The following is a 24,077-nucleotide window of genomic DNA, read 5'->3' on the forward strand; positions in this document are numbered from 1 at the left end:
GAATATGAAGCTAGAAGACTTTTTATAACTGGCACCTCCAAGAGAAGTTTGCTAATGTTTTGGGGTTTTTTGAAGTGACTTACTCATAGGCTACTTGATAGCACTACCTTGTATATCATTGCCACGTGAAGGATTTGCGTTTGATCTCCTTATGCAAGCAGGTACGGCTCATGGTAAAATATAGATTATGAAATAAGAAATGACAGTTTCATTACTGCCAGAGCTGATGTAAAATGTGTGCTTTAACTTTCGTTTAGGGGGAGGAGACCTTGAGGACTGAAGATATCCTTGCTGTAATTGAGAAGGAAGGGGACTCTATTGCTGTCATTCTGTTCAGTGGGGTGCAGTACTACACGGGACAGTTGTTTGACATCCCTAGAATAACAAAGGCTGGCCAAGAAAAGGTAGGATTGCTCCAGACTCATCCTTTTGACATCAATTTTAGATCAATTTTCCTTGTGATATACTTTTAATTTCTCCTTTTTGTGGAACAAAACAGAGCATGTGGAAACCTGTGAGTTTCTGATAAAAAGTAAAAGCACTCTGTGACCAGACACTTTGGGGGCTGCGTATTACATGAAGAAATAACTCTGTGAGAGCCATCTTGCAGGTGTGACTTAAACTATATGGAGAGATAATTCATGACTATTAACTTCTGGGATTTCTTGAAGGATAGAATTTGAAGAGGTTCAGTGGAGAAGGAGGAGGAGATAATAACAGCTCTAATCTCTCTTTAAAATTTAGCTTGTGTTAGATTTCTGCTGTTTTGGCAGACTTTCATGATTTTCTTTCTTTCCTGCAGCCACGCTGTGGCAGTTTTTGCCCCCAGTGAGCTGGGAGGTGAGATCCTTGTGGAGCCAGCAGTGTTCTGACTCAGCTGATCAGTTTTCCAGAGACAGGCACAATGTGAAGCACATCAACATCACAAGAGGACTGTATTTTAGTGATGACTCAGCCTTCAGAGCTTTCAGGCAGTGTGCTTTGCAGGCATGGCTGTAAAATCTTTAACCGTCTCAATTGCTTCAGGAATCCGGGAGAAAATAGTTTTTAATTAAGTCATCTTATCAACAGGAGGTCACCAGACTTTCTGTAGGGACAGTCTTTTACTGGATGAACTCTATCTCATAAAGGATTAAACCACTCACGTATAAACTTATTTAGTGCCACTGGATTTTAGCAAACCAGCTAACTATTTGATGTTTTAACTCTCTGGAGAGGTTCCTGGCTCACAAAGACCTATACATCTTCTGCTGCTGTAGGTTTGGCAGTGGAAATTTTTCTGGAGGTCACAGAGTAAGTTATGTTGCTGTAAAGTGATGGTAAAGTCTCCCCTGGGAGAGCACAGCAGGTGTGAGAGCTAGTGCAGGGCCCATGGGGTATGATAAGGGAATGTTCTCACAGAGCAGCACCTGGCAACAAAATTGGTCCTGAAAATAGTACAAAACAAGATTGACTTCAAAACGGATGCAGAAAACCAAGGAGGAAAGAAATAGGGGCAGTCAGCTACAAGGAGAAATTAGTCTGTGTATTAGTTCCCTATAGCTCTAAAAGTGACACCTTTATGATGTCTTCCTTGGGGGTCTTCCACCACTTTGCTGACCTCAAATAATCAAAATGTTATGCTGAAGATGAGTTATTAATAGGATGATACCACCCATTGGTCTGTTTACTCTCACTCCTGGTGACAGTAAAGCTTTTGTTCAGCACCAGCACCTACATGCCTACAGTGCTTCTTCCTTGGAATCTGCTCTGTGATGAGTCTGAAAGGTGTCTGAGAGAGAAATCTTTCTTCACTACTGTAAATTTGAATGACCTAAGAAAAGCCTATCACTTTACCGTGTCTCTAGGGATGTTCTCTGGACTGTGGGTTCTCTGGGTCACGTGCTTGGATGAGTGGAAGTGATGCAGTTTCACTGAAAGATATAAACTACCCCAAATGGCTTTAGAACCTGTTTGTTGGGGAAAAGCAGTCACTGATAGTTCACTATATGGAGAGAAAATGGATTTGATGTATGTATTACCTCAGGAGATAACCAGAAATTGGTGGGAGAGCTGATGATTCCATAAGGCAGTGCAAATAATGATATTGACTCGGATGGATATACACAAAACCACTGCACGTTTACAGAGACTTTGTCATGTTACTGAAAAGAAGAGCAATTTCTGACAGCAGTTCAGTACTTGAGCAGGCACAGATGGATGTCAAGGGCCCATTTCTGTCGTGCATGCCTATTAGAAATGCCATGATGTAGAAGTGAATCTCTTCTTTCAGAGGTTTTTCGAAAGGAGGGGAAAAAATTAATTACCAGCCTCTTTGTGATTAGAGCAAGTAGGACTGGGATCCAGGTAGATTCAAGATCTAAAACGTCATTAGTGTATTTAAAAAGAAAGTAATTCAACCTGAAGAACTGCCTGAGTCCCCACAAGGCTTGAAAAGCATGAGCCAGCCCCGTTTTTATTTCCCTAGTGTCAGATACACTCAGCTCAATGTCCTCATGGATTCTGCCCTCTGGGTTGAGAGATGCTTGGATATTCATATAAAGCCACTATGTAACATACCTTTATACCACACTTTAATATCTGCACATGGCTAATATTTACTTGAACAACTACGAACTTAATGATTTATGAAGAGTTTGCTGTCTTAATGTTGGTAAGAGGGAGTCCTGTATTCTGCTGCTTCTCTTAGTCTCAGGGGTTCTGGATACCAAAAACCCCAAGACGTTGCATCTTCAAAAGCAATCAGCTCCTCATTTCTTTCCCAGGTCAGAAACAATACTAAGATAGATTAGGTTAGTGGAGAACAAGAAAACAACTGCTGAATCATTAGCATCTCACAATGTGTATGATCTTAATTTCTGTTTAATAGCATTCAACCAGTTCCTGTCCCCAGGAACTTCTGGACCTGATGAAACCAGTTGTGGTTAGAATGATTACTTTATGCATGTCATAATATCACAAAAATGCTGGAAGTCCTTTAAAATGTATATTAAAGGAGAATAAGACAGAGAAGGTCTGTTCACAACAAGAACGCCAGGGTCATTTTCCTGGTGATGAAGAGTAGTGAATGACCCCCTGCTCCTGAACAGAAAATAGGTTGGGAAGAGCTGACAGTCAAGAATGTTAGAAGGAGAAAATACAAGGTAGATGTGCAATTTAAGAGAAGGAAAAAAAAAAATCACTTGTCAGCCAGTGTAGCAGAGAAAAAGTCCTACATAGATGGCCTTAATAATTCTTTTAATATACAACTGAAATAAAATCCTGCAGTGTTGTGCCCTATCAGAACTTCCAGATGCAAGCTCAAGAGGTCTGGAAAATGTCCTAGGATTCTTAAGGTCAATCATTTATGAATTAAGTTACTGATTTCCTTTTACATTTTTTAAGCCAATTTCCAAAGTTCTCTACATAAGTTAAGATTCTTTCCAGAGTGAAAGCTCTGCACGTAGACAGCTTCATTAAGTCATTAAATATTAAATGAACTAAATTAAGCTTGAAAAATTACCTCAGGCTATTTTGCCATCTTAGGTCTCTCAAATAAATCAGAATTACTATGTATTGTGCAAGAGACTCATCAGCAAGCTGAAGAGCATGTAACAGTTTTCCTTGTTTAATACTTTTAAGCTTGCTCTAGAGGATGGAGGGAGTTCAGTTGTTTTGTTCTTCTGCAAATGAAGAAATGGCTGACTTTTAGGAGACTCTAGCTTTCAAATACAATTTTCATTTCATAAGTTATATTGATCTTCCCACTGACTCTTTACCATACGTAAAGTATTTCAATCTCTTGAGTCCCAGTAGGAAGAGGCTTAAGATCCTTCATCTTCACTTCTTTTCCTGTTTCTCTTTCTAAATGTCCCAGCTTTGATGGTGTGAAGCTGTCATTTCTTTCCCTGTCTCCAAATGTCATTGTCCATGCTGAGTTGTTACCTGCTGATTATCAGCAGCTACCCAGACACTTTGCAGAAATGACTTTTAGATGTTAGAATATAATGGAAGAGGCAGGGGAGAGCACATGTCCTCTTTTTTTGCCCAGAGCAGATGGAGAGCTCTGTTTTCCTCTAAGTCTGGGGAAGCAATGTTCCCACACAGTCCTTGTTCTGCGTGGCTTGCGAAGGGAGAGCTGTTTCAGTTTGTTTTACTTTCTCCGTGCAATCTGTGTGGCTAAACATTTGCTGTTTGTGTGACTCAAGTGCCAGACACTTCCCTGGGAAAGCAAACCAGCACCACCCATCTTGCAGTTGATGATGAACAAAATGGTACGAGTGGGTGTTTCCGAGACAATGTAGGAAACCTGCCAGTACCGAACCCAGATTTTCAGGCTATGCCTCATTAGTAAGTTAAATAGTGCACAGTAGGACTTACCAAGCAATTTCAATGCATTGGAGAACAGTTAAAGCCGTTCAGAAAAACTATTCCTGGACGGCATGCTGATGGCCATCCTGTTTGCAGGCTATGAGCTCACGTTGTTTGTGCAAGCTGATCTATTCCAGCTACTGTCAGTGCCCAAGGAAATTTGTGTGCTGCATTTACAGGTATAGAAATGACTATGGAACCTCTTTACAGTCACTGCGTAGAGTGTGGCTGTGAGTTTATCCAGCCTCCTGGTGTCTTAAGGAGTCTTGTCCTACCTCCCTTCTACTGTGTTTTCGTAATTTGTCTTCTTGCACTTAAACATGTTTTGTTAGTTTATCATTTACCATCAGGGAAAAGACAAACAATTCTAATGCAAGACTTGGAGAATTACGTTTCTTACAGGCTTTATTTATGAGCAACTATTAGGGTTTTTTGTGTATGTTTTAATTTTGATAACGTACTCCCAGATACATACATTCTGTAAGACTCAGCATGTAATGTTATATCTGGTTTCCCCTGCAACCAGTGGAATCTCTCACAGCAGTTCTTCAAAAAAGTTGATGTGAGAAGTATGTACGAAGGGGTTCCTATAAATGTTTAAATCCAGGTAACTGAAGTTTTGAAGTTAATGCCCTAAAACCCTATGAAAAACTTCTTGTTCAATACTAGATTTGCTTTAGTTTGCTGTAGCTTATTTCTCTGAACCAAGACCATTTTATCTCTGTAGGAGGGCGTTCCCACGGGCATTCAGAATGCTTCAGCTTCTCTGCATTAACTTCACCATTTCAGCTGATTTGTCTTAACTCACTTCTGAGAGCCCCTGTGAAGACAAGCCACCGGGGGTGTGAAGGCTAGACTATTTATTGCAACTTGGGTTCTGTTTAAGAGCAAATGTTCAGATTGCACAAATGCTACTGCAGCGAGTTTTCTTCCTATCATCTTGGAGTGACTTCTCAAGATGATAACTTCACTACTGTCTCCGTTAGAATTCGTGTGTAACATCCTCTTAAAACGCTCCTTCATTCAAATTGTTATCTAATTTATACAGGAGATTAAATATACCAAAGTACTGTTTAAATAATTTAGCTAAGGCTCCCTTCCTGCAAGAAACAACAAGAGATTCTTAAAGTTCCTTGTTTTATTATTGGATGTTGATTTTTCTGAAGCCTGTACTCTTGTTCTTGTTCTTACCGTGCTGCTTGCACGCAGGCTGTTTGTGTTTTGAAAGGAAGATGCAAAATAACATTTAATTTGTAACCCATGCACAAAAGGCAATTTTATTTCTCTGCCCTTAACTAAATAGCAAAGCTTGGAAGAACTTTTTAGTTTAAAAATGCTGCCATCCAGTGGTTATTCTATGTGTAAAACTTACTTTTAGATCTATACATCTGTGGTCCTTTTATACTTTTTTTACCCCTTATTGCCCTATGCAAATTGTGGTTGTGATAAATAAAACTCTTTTCAGAGAGAAATGACAGAAGGCTGATCTCTCACCCATTTAGATTCCCAAAGAGCAAGATCCTCATAGTTTAAATATCAGGGAGATGCTAATTATATTGTGGAATGTAGTTGTTCATGAGTGACTGGCATCAGTACATACATTACAGTTTTGTCTCTACCTAAAGCTTGTCATCATGCCATACAACAGTTTGAAATTATGCATTCATTCTGTATACTTATTTCAAGTGCTTCAACTTTACTGCATGACAAAAAGGACATCGCAATCTAAACCGTAACTAAGGGTCTTGAAGACAAGCCCACAAAAACATTAATGATTTCTACATTTAACCATGGTATAGAAAACTTGTTTCTTGTAATAAATCAAACCAAATGAGATTTGATAGCATGCCTAGATAGAGAACAAGTAAAGCTCTAAAGATATTTTTCAAAATAATGTTATAGTGATGAATGTCTTGATTAGTAGTATAATAACTACCTCTTTCCTGCAGGGTTGCTTTGTTGGATTTGACCTGGCTCATGCTGTTGGGAATGTAGAGCTTCACTTGCATGACTGGGGAATAGATTTTGCCTGCTGGTGCTCCTACAAGGTAAAAGAAATTCATTGTTTGAGACTGTTTTCTATAATGTCACTTATACGATGGGTCAGCAAACAGATCAGGTAAATAAGAACTGCACCTAAACCATTGATCAAGACTTGGCTGAATCTTCGAATCAGCCACAATAAGGAGATGGACACTAACTTCAGTGATGGCTTTGTTACAAGAGGTTCCAAAAGATAATAGTGGCAAGGACTTGCAAGGTCTTGTGGATGCAATATGGATGTCAGTGGTGATTGAACCTGTGAAGTATGCTTTGTGGTCACAGTATTGATCATACACTTCTCTTACTTCCCACACTGTGAGAAGGTCTTGCAGCTATGAGATTTTCTTAAATGGTCCCTAAATGAGAGACTATTCTTGCCTAAACTTAAATAATTTCAGACCATAGAACAAGGTATCTTTAGTTTCTTTGACATTTCTTGAGATCAAGGATCAACAGATGCAGTCAGATGAATTATTTGATGGCTTTGCTGTATGTATTACAAAATAACACAGCTGTATTTCAATTTTCTAGCTTTTTGTCTGTTAGGCTTGTAATATCATATGTAAGCCAAGAAAGATATTTTTAGAACTACTCTGAAAAAATCTCTGAAAAAATATATCTGCTTTTGCCTACCTCAGCATTTTGAGACAAACGCTCAGATCTCCAGTTAGAAACCGCTAGAAATGCTTGTATTGGTCTCTTTTAAAAAGTAGAGTGAAGGAAGAAAAGCTATACTTTACAGATAATGAATGCGTACATGTTCATTTATTCTTTACAGTATTTAAATTCTGGAGCAGGAGGCCTTGCTGGTGCCTTCATTCATGAGAAGCATTCCCAGAGTATTAAACCAGCGTAAGTATATTTCTATGCCAGAAAAAAAGGTGCTGTGAAGTTTAGTTGGGAAAAAGCCTTTCCTTTGAGTTGAGATCTGAAAGTGAGAAAGTCTATAGATTCCTATACATAGACTATGGACATTTGCATTTATGTATATGTGTATGTATGTAGGTACAGATGCAGAATAGATTCCCTATTGCAAAAAGCCCTCATTGGGCTAATATTTGTTGCTGGCTTACTGCATCAGTGATTTTAACTTTAGTAAATCTTGAAATGATTAACGTGCGTGCTTGCATCTTAAACTCATTTCCTCCTTGAAGCCTGCTATGAGTTCTAAATTAAATAAAATCATAAAAGAGAATGCTCGTAATAATAAAAACAAGTAACCTAAATCATGCCTATGAGACTGTTTAATGTAAAGAGAATATTTAACATCTTCCTTTAAAAACAGAATTTTTTAAATCGCTGAAGTCTTTGGTTGGTGAACAAAATCAAAGACAATTTCAACTCTGTGTCTAATAGCTCTTTAATACTGGCATGTTTTCATTAAAATTATATCTACTGGTAAAGCTAGGAAGCATTACATGGAGATCTGTGTTCTCAAAGAGTGTATAATCCATGAAAAGCTGTGCTATCAACTGAGGTTAGCTGCACTAAAAAAGAAAAAAGCCCTGTTACTTAAAATATTCTATGACTGTACACTATGTATGTATATTAGGAACAGTTGGATTAAAACTTTTAATGCACTGACAAATGTAAACATCTTTTTCTGGCTATAATGCTCAGAGAAATTGCTGGCGCTTACTTTTATTTTAGCTTGAATAAGGCAAGCTAAATCAGGTTTGAGAGAAAAATAGTATTATAATAAGCAGTTTTGCTGCACTATGTACTGGTTTCAGACTGTCTAGACTCCCAGGAGATAACAAAATAACACTGATAAGTTCTTCTCAGTCACCCATAGCAGAAAGCTCATTAGGATGACATATGACCTGTTGTGAGCTCATTTGATCCTCATATGAGAACATTGGCAAAAATATTCTGAATATCTAGATAGCTCTTCCAGAAAGTTTGGGGGGTTTTGTCTTTTTTTTTTTTGTCTTTTTTTTTCTTCCCCATTAGCCCGTTTTCCCAAGCATTGCTTTCATGGCCAAACCTATGGACCCTGATGGTGGGGAGATGGGAAGATGCTAGAAGTCCAAGGAATAATCATGAGAGGAATGAATAAAATCTCAAGGACTTTGAGGATTTTTTTCCTCCTTGGTGAAATTTTGAAACTTCCTTGAGGGTATTACCTTGATATTGTAGCTAAGAGCCTAAATTAGTTTTTCCTAAACCATCTTCTTCATACATAGTCATTAACTTGTGCACTGAATCTGGATACTTGAGTCTCTTGAATACAATTGCCTATATGAAATAGAAGTTTTTCAGCCTGGAGCCCAATTAAGGATATAATTCCAAACTTCCTGAATAGACTCTTTGCATTATTTAATCATAGTTATTTCGTATTTCCTGAGATCTGATAATCACTCGTCAAATTGTTTGTAGTTAATATGCCCCGGCTGCACTGCTTTTCTTTCTTTTCCGCATCAACCAGACATTTCAGGTCCCCAAATAAGGCAGTGAGACAAAGGAGAATTTGTCTATGTCAAAGTATTCAATTTTATAGCTGATTTAAATGCAGAGCAATTTGCTGTATGTTGTACAATCAAATAGAGTGGAGTTTAACTGCGCTGGAAGCTGCAGGTTTTATGTTGTATATAAAAAGTCTTCGTCTGTCATCTGAATCAAGGATGACACCCAGTGGCCAGACAACTTAATTCAAAGACAGAAGCACCAAACACTTCTGTTTCTTTGCATCTCAGCCGACACATAAGTGAGTAATTAAATTTCAATCCAGCTGGTATCCTTTTGTCGTTTAATTTGTCTGAAATATTGTTTTTAGCTCATGGCCGATATTACCCGCCTATATAGATTTCTTTAATTTGTCCCATCTTTCATTTTTTCTGCAAGCTGTTGACTAGGTAGTTATTTTTATACTGAAATAATGTATTGTAGTTTAATATAAAAATGTATGTTCTGACCATAATTCAGAGAGAATTCAGACCCAGAACGTTTGCCAAGTGCCTTTGCCTGTTACTGGCTGAGGCAAAAGGGCTTTGGTTCTTAGTGAAAATTAGAACTCAATCCCAAATTTTAATTTTAAGCCCCCAAGACTAGCTATTGACCGTTACCTAAAGCATTTAAATATTTTGTTTTAAAGTCCCTCAGTATCACCATATGCTTTTGCCTTTGCCCAGAATTTTGCTAATAAGAGCAGTGTAAGCAATAAGTGCTCACATTGTAGCTATGCACAGTTTCAAAAACTGGGTTCCCCTCCAGCTGTTCCCTAGGGATGCTGCTCCATTCAGGATCTGATCCCTGGACAATAAAACACTTCTTTGCATGTCCAGAGGAAAGTAATCAGGCTGGTGAAGGCTCTGGAGAAAACAAAAGGAGGCTGAGGGGCGACCTTATTGCTGTCTACATCAGAAAGGAGGTAGTAGCGAGGTGGGTGCTGGTCTCTTCTCCTAAGTAACAAATGACAGGACAAGAGGAAATTGCCTCAAGTTCTGACAGGGAGGTTTAGATTGGATGTTAGGAAAAATTTCTCTACTGAAACTGGTGAAGCATTCGAGCAGGGTGCGCAGGGAAGCAGTGGATTCACCATTCCTGGAGGTGTTCAAAGAGCACGTACATGTGGCACTTTGGGACAGGGTTTAGTAGGCATGATGCAGTTGTGTTGATGATTGGACTTGATGATCTTAGAGGTCTTTTCCAGCCTTAATAATTCCATGCTTCTATGCTTTTTTGCTGCTTTCTTTTAAAAAGTAACTCACCACTTCAGAAAGAGTTATTAATTTACTTAATAGCTGTACTGCCAACAGCTGAGGCCATGCTGAAGCTGCTTTCTGCCTTGGCTCTAAAGGCCAAGGTTGTGGCAGCCTAGCTGCAACCCTACACAAATCAAACCTGATGTTTTTCAGTAATACTGTGTCACATCTCAATAGACAAAAGGCAACACCAGTTCCACTCCTTTCTGGATATGCAACTTCCCCTATGAGTTTTAAAAGTTGATAATTCACCAGCCTGAAAGAGGATTTTATGTCCAATAGCAGGGTTTGTTCAGCCCTGGTAGATGGAGGCAACGGGCAACATAGACTCATGTGTCCCTGTTTGTTTTCTGTCACTGCAAACATCATCCTTCATGCCCTTCTTAGCTACGGATAGTTCTCTAATTCACTGCAAGGGCCATATGTTTGAAAGTTCCATGTTTTAACCGTGCTAATTAACATTTGTACCTGAATATGTTGGGTAGTCCTTTACTAGTTACCTTCTTCCTTCCTAGATCAGTAAAACTTAATCAATCTGACGTGTGTGGGTCCAATATATCCCTATTCTTCCATGCTCTCACCTCCCTTAAAGTCTCTTTTAATACTCAAATAGATTTTTTAATGTCTGCTTTATATATCACAGTGCAATATATTCTTGGCTAATTGAGCTAGAGTGATTTCTCTGTTGGAAGGTTTCGATAAAAAGAGAGCTGGACAGAGCAGAGCTATGAAACACTACTGAAAATATTTGGTCAGTGCAGGCTGGTCCTGAGCCAACAAGTTGCCTCTTAAATCCAGTCATGTTGTGCAGAGGAGGTTTCTAAGACACAGAGGGCACTAAGGTGACCTACTAATACTAAAATTTTGCTTGACTAGTGTTTTGGTCTCCAGAAAAATTACTACTTTTTCCTCCCCTTTTTTTCTCAATTTCTCTGTTTGTAAAAAGAAGGATAACTAAATTCTCTTAAGCAAGTTAGCTATAACAAAATGTGAATGTTTGTGAGCACCTGGGATAGAACAGACAGAAGTCAGGTGTTCACAGCAGAGCGTGTGCAGCTGTAAATTTGCAATAAGTTCAGCTCTGCTGTCAGCTGGCTTAAAGGATCGGAGAGGACAAACTTGCAGAGTCCTGAGATAGAAGAAGAAATAAACGTCCTAGTCAAGCCTCTGTTAGAAAAAGTAAGGCACAATTTAAAAGATGAAAGAGAAATAAATGTATGTAAAGCAGCCAGGAGAATAATAGATAAGCCTTGGCAGAGGATTAAATGGAAAATGTACACAGTCGAGTGTTTAAAATGAAAGGATTTATCAAGACTTAGCTTTAGCACAGCCTAGCAGCAGGTAGAGTTTAAAAATAAAAAGTTTGTATGATGTGAAGAAATGCTGTGTGTGCAGGAAGCAGCTGATGTCCAAGGAGCACGCAGGCTTTTAGGATAGGATCAAAAAAAAGTATCAAGGATCAAGAAACAAAAAGGCAACTATTTCACATTAGCTTTGAGAAAATCAAGGAATCTTCAAATAATTTCTTCATGAGCAAAGGTGACATGTCGACCCTTTCTCTTGGATCACTTTTCTTTTTGGCTTCTTGGTATCAATGAAAATGCCAGAGAACAAATGTTTTCTTGCAACTTCTTTAAAGAGACCTGCACAGGTTTTTTTGGTATGTGAACTTTTACCCTGGCATGAGATAAACAAAAATATGCTATTCCAGCTCCATAAATCTCCATTTTTCCTTGGAATCTATCAGCTCTGAGTATCTTGGCACTACTGAAGGTTTTAGCAGGACAGAGCACTTGAGCCTGGCCAAGGAGAGGGTGTGGAGAAGCGATGCAGAGGCTTCCCAGGAGCTGCACTGAACGCAGCAAGGTGAAAGTCAGCACACAGATGGAAATGTAAGTGGTGCCATTTACAGAAGGGTTTGTCACTGGTCCTAGTGGGCTCAAATTGTGGACTAACGCATGGATAAACTATTAATGGAGCACAACACGTGTCCCCCGAGTGCATAAAGTACCCTGTACTAAGGTAGAAATGAACTCTTTCTTTGGCAAGGAGATGAGAGCAATTTAGCTCCTTCAGCTAATTTAGAAACCAAAAGTTAAAACCTCCCTTGGGAAGAGACTGTTTAGGAATAAAGGCATTGGCTAATTAGGCTTAATTGCATTGTCTTGGGACAAGTGATTTATTAGCCCAATCTAGACGCATGATGGGCCTGCAGGGGTGTGTTCTCGGATTCACCAACTGAATGACAAATATCCAAGAGCATTTTTTAACTTTGGAGCGAGTCTCTGGGAGAAAGAAGAGAGAGGTTAATGTGCATTCACATAATCTATTCCCATTCTCATTTCTTCAGCTCAGTACATTCTTTTATGTGGCTGTCATGATTTCCTCCTTGTTCTCTGTCAAGCATTTTCTCTGTATCTTCCCTCAAATCCTCCCTTGTAATTAAGCTGTATCTTCAAGCAATCTTGCTTCTTTTCTCATTATAAATAATCTTCTCATTCTTTACTCCCTAAAGGTCTTCCCCTATGTTTTGTCATCTTTGTGCTGGTTAGATTTTAAGGTGTTTGAGAGAGGAGCTGTGAGCCTCCTTGTAAACTCATGGGAGTGTGTACAAGTAAATGTGTTGTATATCAAGTCTCCATCACTTATAGGATAGTTGGATTAAGTGTGAAAGTAGTGTGTTGTTTTCATTCCCTCTGTGTAGTCCTGTGCTACCTAGATACATAGTTTTGAAACCTCAAATCTTAAAAACAGAGTGTGGTGCCTGTGAGATTTCTCAAATATATAAAATACTGGTTTTAAAAAGCATGGTGCTGGACTGATTCCTGCTTTTCATGCCTGTTATCAAGACATCAGAATGCTGGGATAAGTGCAGATAAACAAGTAAACAACAGCCTTTAGCTTCTATGAGTCATATCTTCTTCAAAATAATATTTATGGCATAGCTGTGTCTGGCTGCAGACACCTGCAGATATCGTAGGGGGAAATTTGAGGATTTTATGTATATTTAAATCTTTGCCCAACCACTCGCTCTCCACCAACAATATGAAGAAACATTATTTACAGCATGATGCTTGTCACAGCCTTTTTTAAAATTCGGGGTTTTTTTAAGGCTGAGGCTGGTCAAATTCTTGCAATAGGTGTTAGGTGATATTCATTCTTCAGTTATCACTTGCTGAACTAGTGAGTTTACGTGTTAGAACTCAGCAGATTAAAATTGTGCACACATCTCTCCTTCTGGACCGTGCTGATGGGACTACGTCATTTAGCCTCATCTGCCATGGCCCTTTCCCACTCTCAGTCTTGGAAACAAGAAGGAGGTGGCTGTGTTCCTTGCAGATGCCATTTCCCATCTGCTGCCTCTAGGTTTTCTCATCAGATGGTGCAAGACACAACTGCTTGAACACATGAAAGGAACTGAACAGGCTAAGCTTGATGGAGAGGTGAATGTAGCCTGGGGGCAACTCTTGCATCCCTGTTAACTAGCAAGGAAGAGATCCTGGGGCTCTCCTCTGAGTCTATATGGTTGCTGTGATTTTTTTTCCCCCCACTTCAAAGGATGCGTGTTGTTAGCTGCCTGCTCTTTGTGCCTCAGTTCTCCACTTTGAGACAGGGAGTTTTGAAAGCACTTTGCTGTGTCTTGGCTTTTCCCAGTAAGGGAAGGCAGCGAGTTAAGTTTTTTCCTGCTGAATGAACTTCCAGAGATGCTGGTGTCACACACCTCTAACAAGATGGAAAGAAAACATTCTTCGGCTGCCTTTTTAATAAGTCACAAAGAGAGACATTACCTCCCCTCTTATGCTTACCTCAGTCTGTGTGTTTCTGTATCCACCTCATAGAACCTTTTCTCCTTTAGGGAGGGAAATGTTTAATTTCAACAACAAAGTGTCAAGTAAATCTTCTGCCTTTTCCACTAAGAGCTCGCTTACCTCTGTGCAGAAATGTGCTGGAACTAATGCAATTTTGCATTTGGGATTTTCTACTAGACATTGACTCACTGTTTGTATTTGATAATTTTTCACTTTTCCTACTTCATATTCCCACTTTTGGTACTGTCTATGGAGCTTTCCTCCTAAGCTTCTGATTTAAAGCTGTAGTGCAAACATATCCTTTAAAAATGAGGTTTGCTCACGCTTTTGTATTTGTTCATTAGACTGCTCTGGGGAATTGTTTCTAACGCTTTGTTACTGAACGTGCTTTGAGATCATGGTATGCCTTGAAATTGCTCTAAGCTGAAATTACCAGTAATAGCTGTTATATTTTTCTGTTGTTAATAATTACCTTTTTCTTTTTCGCTTTCTCAATTTATGCCCCCTGGAGTTTATTCCTGGAATTGTTGGTTACTGAATCAGATAGTCTCCTGCACTGCATATTTCGCAGGGCTTGTGTGGTGCTATCCTGGCTGAATACCCCTCTGGCTTTAGCCACATGTCTGGGATCATGCATACAGCTCATATTGTGATTCATACCACAGCCAGCGTCTGATTCAAAACGTAAGGTTGTTGGAAGGTCATTTCCCAGGTCAAGGAAATAATTCAGCCTCTTTATTTCTTGCAGAGTTGGTATTCTGTGTGTGCGCTGTGGGGGGGTATTTTGTGGGGGTTTTCTTTTTTGCTTGGTTTACCACTTTTCCTTATTTCTTCCACTTGTTCATGGAAATTCCGCTACTCACACCCCTTCTTTCTCCTGGCTGAACCTTTGTATCTGCAGTGCACAGCCAGGAGAAAATGATCCCACTAGGGCATTCAACTTCATATTTTTCTTTTTCCTTGGACTCCCTTAGTCAAATCTATTTTATCCTGACCATTGCTGTGGGCAAGTTAAATAATTTCTTCTGCTGCTGCCATAATTTATTTCTTGGTAAGTCCAGCAAAACAAACATATAACCTGCTGTCCTTTACTTCTTGCCCATCTCCACACATCTTTGAGGCAGGAGCATCTTAAAGACCTTCATAACATGTATTTTTTCTTCTTGACCACTTGCCATCCTTCCTCTCACTTTCCATTTGTGATATATTTATTTTCACATCTGTTTGTTGTTGATGGTAAGTTCTTGTTATCACAGTCTCTACTCCTCATTTGCTCTTGAAGTTATTGGCAGGGCTTGCTGGTAGCTGCCTGTTGCTGCTTCTTACTGTGTGGAAAGTAAAGGGCAGCTACAGCGGCAGTTTCAATATGAGTTATGAAGGTCCACACAGAAATCATGCTCACTCAAGCATCTGAAGAGCAGTTTCCTGTGAGATACTGCGAGGGATGCTGTATCCCTCTCTCTTCTTCTTCCTTTTTCTGTTTCTCAGTTGACATGACATCTCATCAAAGATCTAATCAAGCCAGTGCAACTCTTTTGGGGAAACTTGTAGGATCTTTCTGTACCATAATATGAAAAAGAAAGTTCTTCAAAATGAAGAAACATATATTAACTGTGATGCAGTTACAGTTAGTCTATGGCATGAGAATAAGATGATTTAAGCATCTTATTGAGAAAAGCTGGTGTGCTCTTGAGACCAATGTTGGGACTCATGTCTTAGGGCCCAAAATACTGATGGGTTATGTGCTTTGGAAAATTAGGGCAACTACTGTCCTGTAAAGAAAGGTCTCTTTGTCACATTTCTCTCATGTTCTTTAATGATGGTTGAAATTTCAGCATTTTCAGGAAAGGCTCTTAAAACAACTCTGAAAGATGGCATTTCTGTTCTCCTCTGATGGATTCATTTCATAAACTTAGCTTAATAAGATCAGTTTAAGTTCCATTCTCCTTGAGTATCTCTTAGTGTTAGCAAAAGTTTTGTCACACAAACACTGGATTCTATTGCAACTCTGCTGACGCTTAAAATTTCTAATTCAATTAGTTCCAGCCACTGACATTAAAAAATATAATCTTATCTAATGAGGATTCCCTTTTGTTTCAGGCAAAGAGCAGAGGTGATAACTCTTACATTTTAGCTAATAAGGATTCTAGTATGATAAAGGTCTTGCATTAATATTGTGATTGCTGTATTCAAACACAACAGAGACAGGAGGAAGCACAGCTTCTCAGGTCTTAGAATTTTCATATTATAGTTCAGTCAGATACATGTATTACTTAGAAATCTATCTAGATATCATCCCCTCACAGATTTGTCTAAGGGATTGAGGAGACAATATAGTTCAGTAAATGCATCATAGTAATCAAAACTATCCAAGTCTCCTTTAAGTCAGAATTCACATTTAAAAGGAGCTCTAGGAGGCTTTGTTGCTTTCACTTCTTGTTTAATTTAATCTATTTGAAACAGCCTAGAAAAAATTACTGAATCCTTAAAGAATGTAATATGGTTTTTTTATCACCTTAATATAATAGAGAACTAATCAATTCTTTATAAAAATTGCTGAGAACTTTATTAATATCTCTATGAATAAATTGGCTCCCTGCTTGATGTTTAATTTCTGGTGTTAGGCAGAGTATTTGATTTCCCTCTACTAAATGTGCTAACATACTGTTGGCTGTATTCCTCCTTTTCATGTATCTGATATTTGGCTAGTGGAAGTGATACACGAGCACTTTGCGATAATAGTTGTTCGTAAACAGATTTAACAGTTTTTAATTCAACTTCATTAGCCTTAGAGGGGTTGTTTTTTGTGAGCTCTCCTCCCAGGATTTAGTTTAGGCTCCGATTCTTTCTACTGCTTGATCATGCCTTTCTTTTTCCTGATCATGGTGAATGAAATTACCATTTCTTATAGCAAGCGCCTTAGAGGTTTGGTGGAGAGCTCTGTGTGACTCCAAGGGGCCGTGATTGGATTCGCAGCATTGCAGCCATTTCTCTTTCTCATGCCCTGATAGCAGCAACTTGTTTCCTGTTGCAAAAGTGAACTCAATCTCCTTTTGTTTTGTCCTGGAGGGATAATATGGAGGGACATGTTGAAACTGGTGTATTCCCACTTGTGTTGAGTCTAAAAGACTAGCAAGGAAAAAATCAATTCAAGAAGAGTGTATGTACACTCTGTCTTCAAATACCTATCAGCTGTAAATCACCTTGCACTTGATTGACCAAACAGCTCAGGGTTTTTCACCCAAGGGTCCTTCTAATAGTGGCAAGAGTTGCATGAAATTCCCCACCTCAAAGAACAGCAAGGCTCAGGGAGCTGAGCACTGCCCAGCTACTTTTGGAGAAGGATGAAAGCTAGAAATTTCTTAATTTCACACACTGCAGTTGCATAGTTAAGTAAGTGTCATTGTTTAGATTACGGAACTCTTCAGGATTTTGGTCTTTGTTAAAATTTGCTGCTAAGCAGAAAATGAATGTAGCTATTTTTTAGCCCAGACAAACCTCAAAACCGAGGAGAAGATTTGTCTCCCTTTACATGGTACTGGAAACGCAAGCTGTTTAACAGAAGAAAAATGTCATGTTATTAGCCTCTAATACGATCATATTACTTTGGTCTTTAGATAAAATAAAGCCTCATTGTTATTAAATATGAAAAGTTATTACTTTCACAGTAGCAACTTTTCATAAGGAGTTTTGATTTTTTTTTTTCCACAGAGTTCTAAGAGACTGGTCCATTAATAATGTATGGCATTGCTCACAAGTCACATATGCTTAATAATTAGGAAACATTTGTAATGAGCTGAGAGGGTAAGAAAGGCATTGGAATATGCAGAAGTCCAAAACTACAGAAGTCTGAGGTTAATAATTACCTGCGCTTCAAAAGCCTCTGAAGTTCTAACAACAGATCCTACTTAAAATTAACTACAGACATTGCATAGAAGTGAATAATGAAAGAAATCCAGTCTTACCATTTGGGTAAAGGATATCTGACTAGATATAAAGGTGGGGGATGGGGAAGGCTTTAAATATATCTTCTGGCAATCTTGGCAAAGTTTTCTGAAGGAGGCAGTGAGAGTTTAGGCTTCCAAATATTGTTAGACTGTAACAGGGACTAACTGCTTAATCCCTTAGTCCTCCATTCGCATCCCCTGTTTGTCTGTCTATCTATCTATCTATCTGTCTCATGAAGTACACCCTATAAGTGAAAGCTTCAGGTTATATGAAGAATTTCGCCTGCACAGGAGGGTTAAAATCTTTGAATTCTGCATTTCAGTGATAGAACTGGGAGTCACTTTTCAATTATTCTTTATTTTGATTAAGCATCATCGCCACACCAATAATTATATGCAATATTTTTCTCCCTTCCAGTGAGTTGTCAGCAGGAGAGTGCTGGGTCAAAGCAGGACCTTGCTGTGGTGCCCATTACAGAGAGGATGGAGCTGCAGTGCAATAGCATTGTCTGTCCGCTTAGGCTTCAGTTTTGTTTAACCACAGCTCTAAAACACCATGTGGAATTAAGCAGTAGAAATAGTGTGTGTTTTCTTTCTCTTAAGTGCCAGTTAGGTGATATGGATAAAGAAAAAATATTAAATTCTGAACTCAACAGAAACCCGGCACTAGAAACATCTTTTGAAACTGGGAGGATAATTTGGGGAAAGGCTGAGAGGAGGGGGAAAAAAACAATGGCATGAACCATTACCTCTGAATCCCCTTTCCCTGCCTGTATTTAAAAAAGAAAAATTCAGTAAAAGATACTTGAAAGAAGTATTTTTTTCCATTCTAACATAGTCTTCATTACTGAGTATGTGAAAATATATTAACAAATGTATTCTCACCACTTACCAGAGAGTTGGTGTGGTACAGAGCAGCATTTCTAAGATGAGGGCTTGAGGCATGGAAAGACTAAATGACTCATCCACGATCAGGCAAGTTCGATTTAGCAAAGAAAATTGAAACTTCTTTCCAAACTCTAGTCAGTGAGCCAAAAATGTGCCATGTAAAGAAATGAATAGGGTTTTTTTCTGTTTTCTTATGCAAGGATGGTTATTCTTGCTGTTTAGTCTGAATTTTTGGCATGGAATCCAAAGAAGAACAATCGTGCTTATGTGCTTGCAATAAAATTAATGGAATACAAATGAAATTAAAACATATAAAACATTTCAATTAGAAAACTGCAATAAAATTAATTCAGAGTAGAATACAAAGAGTACGCCCCAGCTGTTGAGCCTGGGGATCACGTCTGTTCTGAGAGTTTGTGGAGTGCTGTTTGCAAATCTGAGTGAGAGTTAAGGTGGCTTTTGAGGGGGTGATAGAACTGTTCGTGTCAGTTTGGCTTCTGTAGCTGACTATTGTCAAAGTGCAGCAACATTAAGAGATGCTCCTGCAAAGGAGCCAAGTCCTGGCTGCTGTGATGTGCTACATGGAGCCCAGGACACTGGGTGATGTACTTCAAGATTTGGGACTTAGGTTTCAATTGAGCTGGAGATTCATAGGTGGATGCACGGCACGTTAAGGAATACTTTTGTTATTTGGGAGTGGACTGTGACATCATTTTATGCAACTTGGTTTTTGATATGTGAAAATCGGGCAGAGATGGACTTTGGAAGTGACACCAGTGTGTTGGTACTACCATGTTATCCTAGGCAGCAGGATGATGATCAAACATGGTCAAACCACTGTGACTGAGGTCAGATGTAGTTTGTCCGTAGGTTTAGGCTGGCTCCTGCTCCCACGCTTTCTGTAGATTTTGTAGTCTAATACCTAAGGCTTCCTAGGTTGTTTAACAGATTTCCTGCTGATGGAGTGATATTGGATAGTTAACCTCTATTCTCTAAACGTGTGTCGTGCTCTTGGGTTACCTATCATAGGTCTTGAAGTTTTGTGAGACCTTACGCATAAGGAATGGTTTTGCTCTGGATTTGCTCTTTTTACCAGGCAGTTGTTGTGGACATATTAGGACTGCAAGAAACTGAACTTAATCATTATGGTTGACCCTTTCTTTCCTTTCCTGCATGAGGTTGCTTTTTCATAATATCTGCTTCAGTTCTGTGTAATAAACTCCAGGATCAGGGAGATGTCTCATTAACTCCTCAAAGCTGATTCTTACTCATAGCTAGAACAGTGGCATGAAAACCCAGACAAATCTTTGCCAACATCTGGAAGGTTTTGCAAAAATAGAGTAGTGTGAATGAAGAGCTTAGCTGCCAACCAGCAGCTACATCAGCTGCCTCACAGACACAGTCTGGCCCAAACCAGCCTGTTTATGATTTAGCTTATTCCATGGTTTCATAAACATAGCATGCTTTGCTGGTAAATGCTCCTAATAAGTTATAATTTAAGTAATTAATATGAAATTTCTAGATAGAGTTGTGACCTGATTATGGAGAGAAGACAAACTGTTCCTTGCCCAGTGAAGCTGGCGAGTGTAATATAAAGTATTTCTAATTTCACACTGCATTCCAGTTGTGGCTTTTCAACGTGCTTTCTCACAGACATAAAATGATTTCCCACAATATAATGACAGGGTACTACCAGTGCATTGCCCTGCATTGGGCCACATTAATAGTATTTCCCTGTTTTCTGTATCACTACTCAAGAGTTCGTTTTTTTCCCTCGCTGAGAAGGGAAATGAGACCCGTGTTGCTGCTTCAGGCTGTAAATTATAAATGAGTAGTATGATCATCTGTAACTTCGAAGCAAAGGTCAAAGGATTTTTTTTTATATTTTCTGTGTTCTTTAACTGGATCTTCTTTGATGTTTGCACTGCACATACATCATGATCATTATATCCTGCACTCTTGCATCATTAATGCAACTACAAACGAGGTGACTCAAGTTATGAACAGCAAGTGCTTCAGTCTAACACTGATATAAAGGAGGGAAATGAAAATAGTTATTGGAGGGATTGTTCCCTGGTGCAAATGCGCTTAAAGAGAGCATGACTAAATGAGAAGATACTGTTTCTTTCTGGAGTCATTTTCCAGTGCAGCAAATCTTTGTTCATTGGTTTGTAAAATAAGAGAATATCTGGGGGTAAAAATAAGGAAAAAATAAGGAATTTGAAAGTGTTTCAGAAATATTTCACTATATGCCAACTTGTCTAATGAAACTGAGCTAGCAACAGGTTGCTTTAAATTTTGTGTAGCATATTCAAAAGCTGCTGCTGGTCATAGACTGGAAAGCTGCCGAATTCCCTGGGAAAGTCTGTTCCCAAACTATGAGGATGTGGGTCTTATTTGAGGCATAAAATAAAACAATGACTTATCTATTTTAAAAGGTACTTTCTTATGGAAGTGGGTGAGTGAGCACATCACACCCACAGAAAAACCAGCAGCTGATTTGAGACTAAGTTAACTCTCCTTTTTGGCATGACTGCAGTGGATTTCATGTTTGCTTTTGCTATTGGATGGGGAGATGTTAGCTATAGAGGTGCTTCAGGAGCATCTCCACTGCACAGCCCTTGGGGGGCTGTGGGTACCTGAGTCTGGCAGCAGGATGCTATCTGGACAGACACCACAAGCCAGCAATCGTTAGGATAACCATTTCAATTAGTGCTTCGTTAAAACAAGAGAAGTGCTTACTTTAGATACATTTACATGCAAAGGGCAGTCACCAGTAAAACATTATTCCCAGAGGTTTAAAGTGATATCTTTGTAAAATTTGACCCTTTTCTTCCCAGATGCAGTGATTTTTAACACACTTCACAGAGTAAGTTTTACCTGCACTAAAAGGGATGTAACTTTAGATCCCAGTTGTTATTCCATTTAAGGTGTTTTAAAACACAAGCACATCATATAAGGCTTCTCAGAGTCTGCCACATTATGCATTTTGCAGAGATTATGGTTTGGAAATCAATTTAGATCTCAGTGCCTTTGTTTTTGAAGCCAGGGTAGTCAAAATGGTGACTGCGTTTCAAAATACTCATTTTGCATGCAGAGTAACAACTCTTTAATAAGAAATTTTACTGCGGTATCTTAATGTGCAGTTTTATTGCCTATTATTTTTAGCGAGCATTTATAAAGCCTTATGTTTGGGGTTTAACACCTTAGCTATTTCCCATCGTAACAGGTTGAAATTTGGCATAGCAGTGGCAACCCTCATTTCAAAATTTTCACAGAAAATTGTAAACAGCAAATTGCTAATTTGTAAAGATTTTGTTAATTTCCACACTTTGAAGCCTGTCAACTTAAATGTCAAATAATATGACATCCATATGGACCATTAGATCAATGAGAGTGTAGGACCAGAGCTGCCTCAAAGTGCACATCCTGTAGTGACACCTCTGAAGTTCTAGAACAGCCAAAAAGAAGAAGAAAAAAAAAAAAAGAGAAAACAAATTGTCAAAGTTATGGTAGGAAAGGGCGAGACAGCTAAAACTGTCTTTAAAAAAATCCTTCATTCTGTCACATTTGGAAAAGTTCCGAAATTTCAGTTTCCAAGTTGCAAATGTGACTCTGCAGCAGAGGTCTGGGTTTAAGGCAGCTTCAGATTTACTGAGTTTTGGGCATTCAAAATGCAGCCAGAGTGCCTTTCATCAGGCTCTAGTTGGGTGATATTCCTCTTGATGTTTATTTTGTCTTTGACTTGTGGTTTCAGTTCAAATACAGCATAGTATTGCTTCCTCCTTGTGATACTCCAACTGTTGTATTTCCCATGGATTCTTTTGTTGTTTAAAAACTTCAGAATTCACACAATGTGTGCACGAATGGTGTTAATAGTTTATTGTAGTAACATTCAATATTCAAGGTTTATATTAAAATGTTTTCTATATATTATACAGTTCATATTAAATAGCTGGAATATCCTTTATGCTTCAAAGCATCAGTAACTTAGTCACTTGAGCAGAAGATGTATTCTACTTTATTTGGGTTATATTCGTTTTGACAATGTAATATCTCATTTGAAATGAATGTATATTGGACTATTGATTTTCATGGGTCTTAGAATAACAAAAACATCACTCAGCAATAAAAAAAAAGCATCCTTTTCTGAATAGACTATGTTTTGATGCAGCTCGGTACCTTTCACAGAAGTAAACATAAAAGCTATGTTCTACAGAAATAGGAAGTACTTTGTTTTACACCATAGTTTAATTGTATTCATATAATAAGACTTTAACTCAAATATGGCCTTAATTCTGTAGAGCTATGCTCTTTCAAGCATACTGCAAAGAAATGCTCCTGCTTTAGAGAGGGGCAATATTCTTCTTTTTCCCTTGTTTACTTCCATGAAGGCTGATTTACCGGGAATTTCACCTACAGATTTTTTAACTATTATATTTCTTGAATACTTGCCAGGCTTCACTCCTAACAACTTTGCTACATGTCCCAGGAAAACACAGCAAACCCTTATAAAAAATGTCCAATACACATAGTCTTGGAGATCACAAACTCCTTTCTGACCATCTAAGGTGGTGACTACATAATATTTTAATAGCATTGATAGAGAGGAAATTTCAAGTTGTACTGTGGTTATTAGCCACCGATATTGCTGTGTCCTGAGACAAGAAGTACAGAACCCAAGGGAGGTGGAAAGACACTTCTTGATTTTCTAATATTAATTCCACCTGCAGTGCTTAGGGCACTAGTTGATCCAGTGGATTCAGCTGCTTTGGAAAACTGTTTATACTTATATTCTTAAGCATATTTTTCAGCAAATATGAATATTTTATTTATGTAATATCATCATAATATAAAAATTATTTTAAAAGTAGCTGATCTTTGATATTCTTTTCTTTTTTTTTTTCTCCTGAACATGATCTAAAAAGCCTCATTTTTGGATTGTACTCATTTGCTTTTATTTTAAAGAAAGATTTTTAAGCCCAGAGCAAGGGAAGAAAAGTTTACTCAGAATTCACATTACTGTCTCACAGTAAGAAAAAGGTGATGCACGCACAGTCTTCCTGATGCCCTGTTCACTGACTGCTGCCCATCACCAAATCCTTTGCTTGGTGAAACTAAGACAGATTTTATAACACGTTTTAGCTTTCAATATTAATTGAACTAAGTTTAGGGGAGGGGTTGAATTTAATGCCTTGGAACAAAACAGTGGAAATATTTCTGTTCTGTTTTTCGTTTTGTGAAATTATTTCAGACAAAATGGATATTGTTAAAGATCGATAGTTAGCTGAAAGATGTAGCACATTTTATCGTCCGTAGTTAAAGAGAAATTTCCA

The 24,077-nt window shown here is 38.5% G+C and overlaps 1 protein-coding gene across 2 annotated transcripts in view; it reads left to right on the top strand.

Annotated features, from left to right (window-relative positions):
- The window catches only part of KYNU (kynureninase), a 60,884-nt gene that overhangs the window by 28,410 nt on the left and 8,397 nt on the right, over nt 1–24,077 (top strand). For both annotated transcript variants that reach the window (XM_069861581.1, XM_069861580.1), the window contains exons 8-10: nt 258–404; nt 6,300–6,398; nt 7,172–7,245. In XM_069861581.1, the coding sequence (XP_069717682.1) occupies nt 258–404; nt 6,300–6,398; nt 7,172–7,245 (320 nt within the window). The remainder of the gene's footprint in view (nt 1–257; nt 405–6,299; nt 6,399–7,171; nt 7,246–24,077) is intronic.

Source organism: Phaenicophaeus curvirostris, chromosome 7, assembly GCF_032191515.1.
Source record: "Phaenicophaeus curvirostris isolate KB17595 chromosome 7, BPBGC_Pcur_1.0, whole genome shotgun sequence".
Taxonomy (NCBI): domain Eukaryota; kingdom Metazoa; phylum Chordata; class Aves; order Cuculiformes; family Cuculidae; genus Phaenicophaeus; species Phaenicophaeus curvirostris.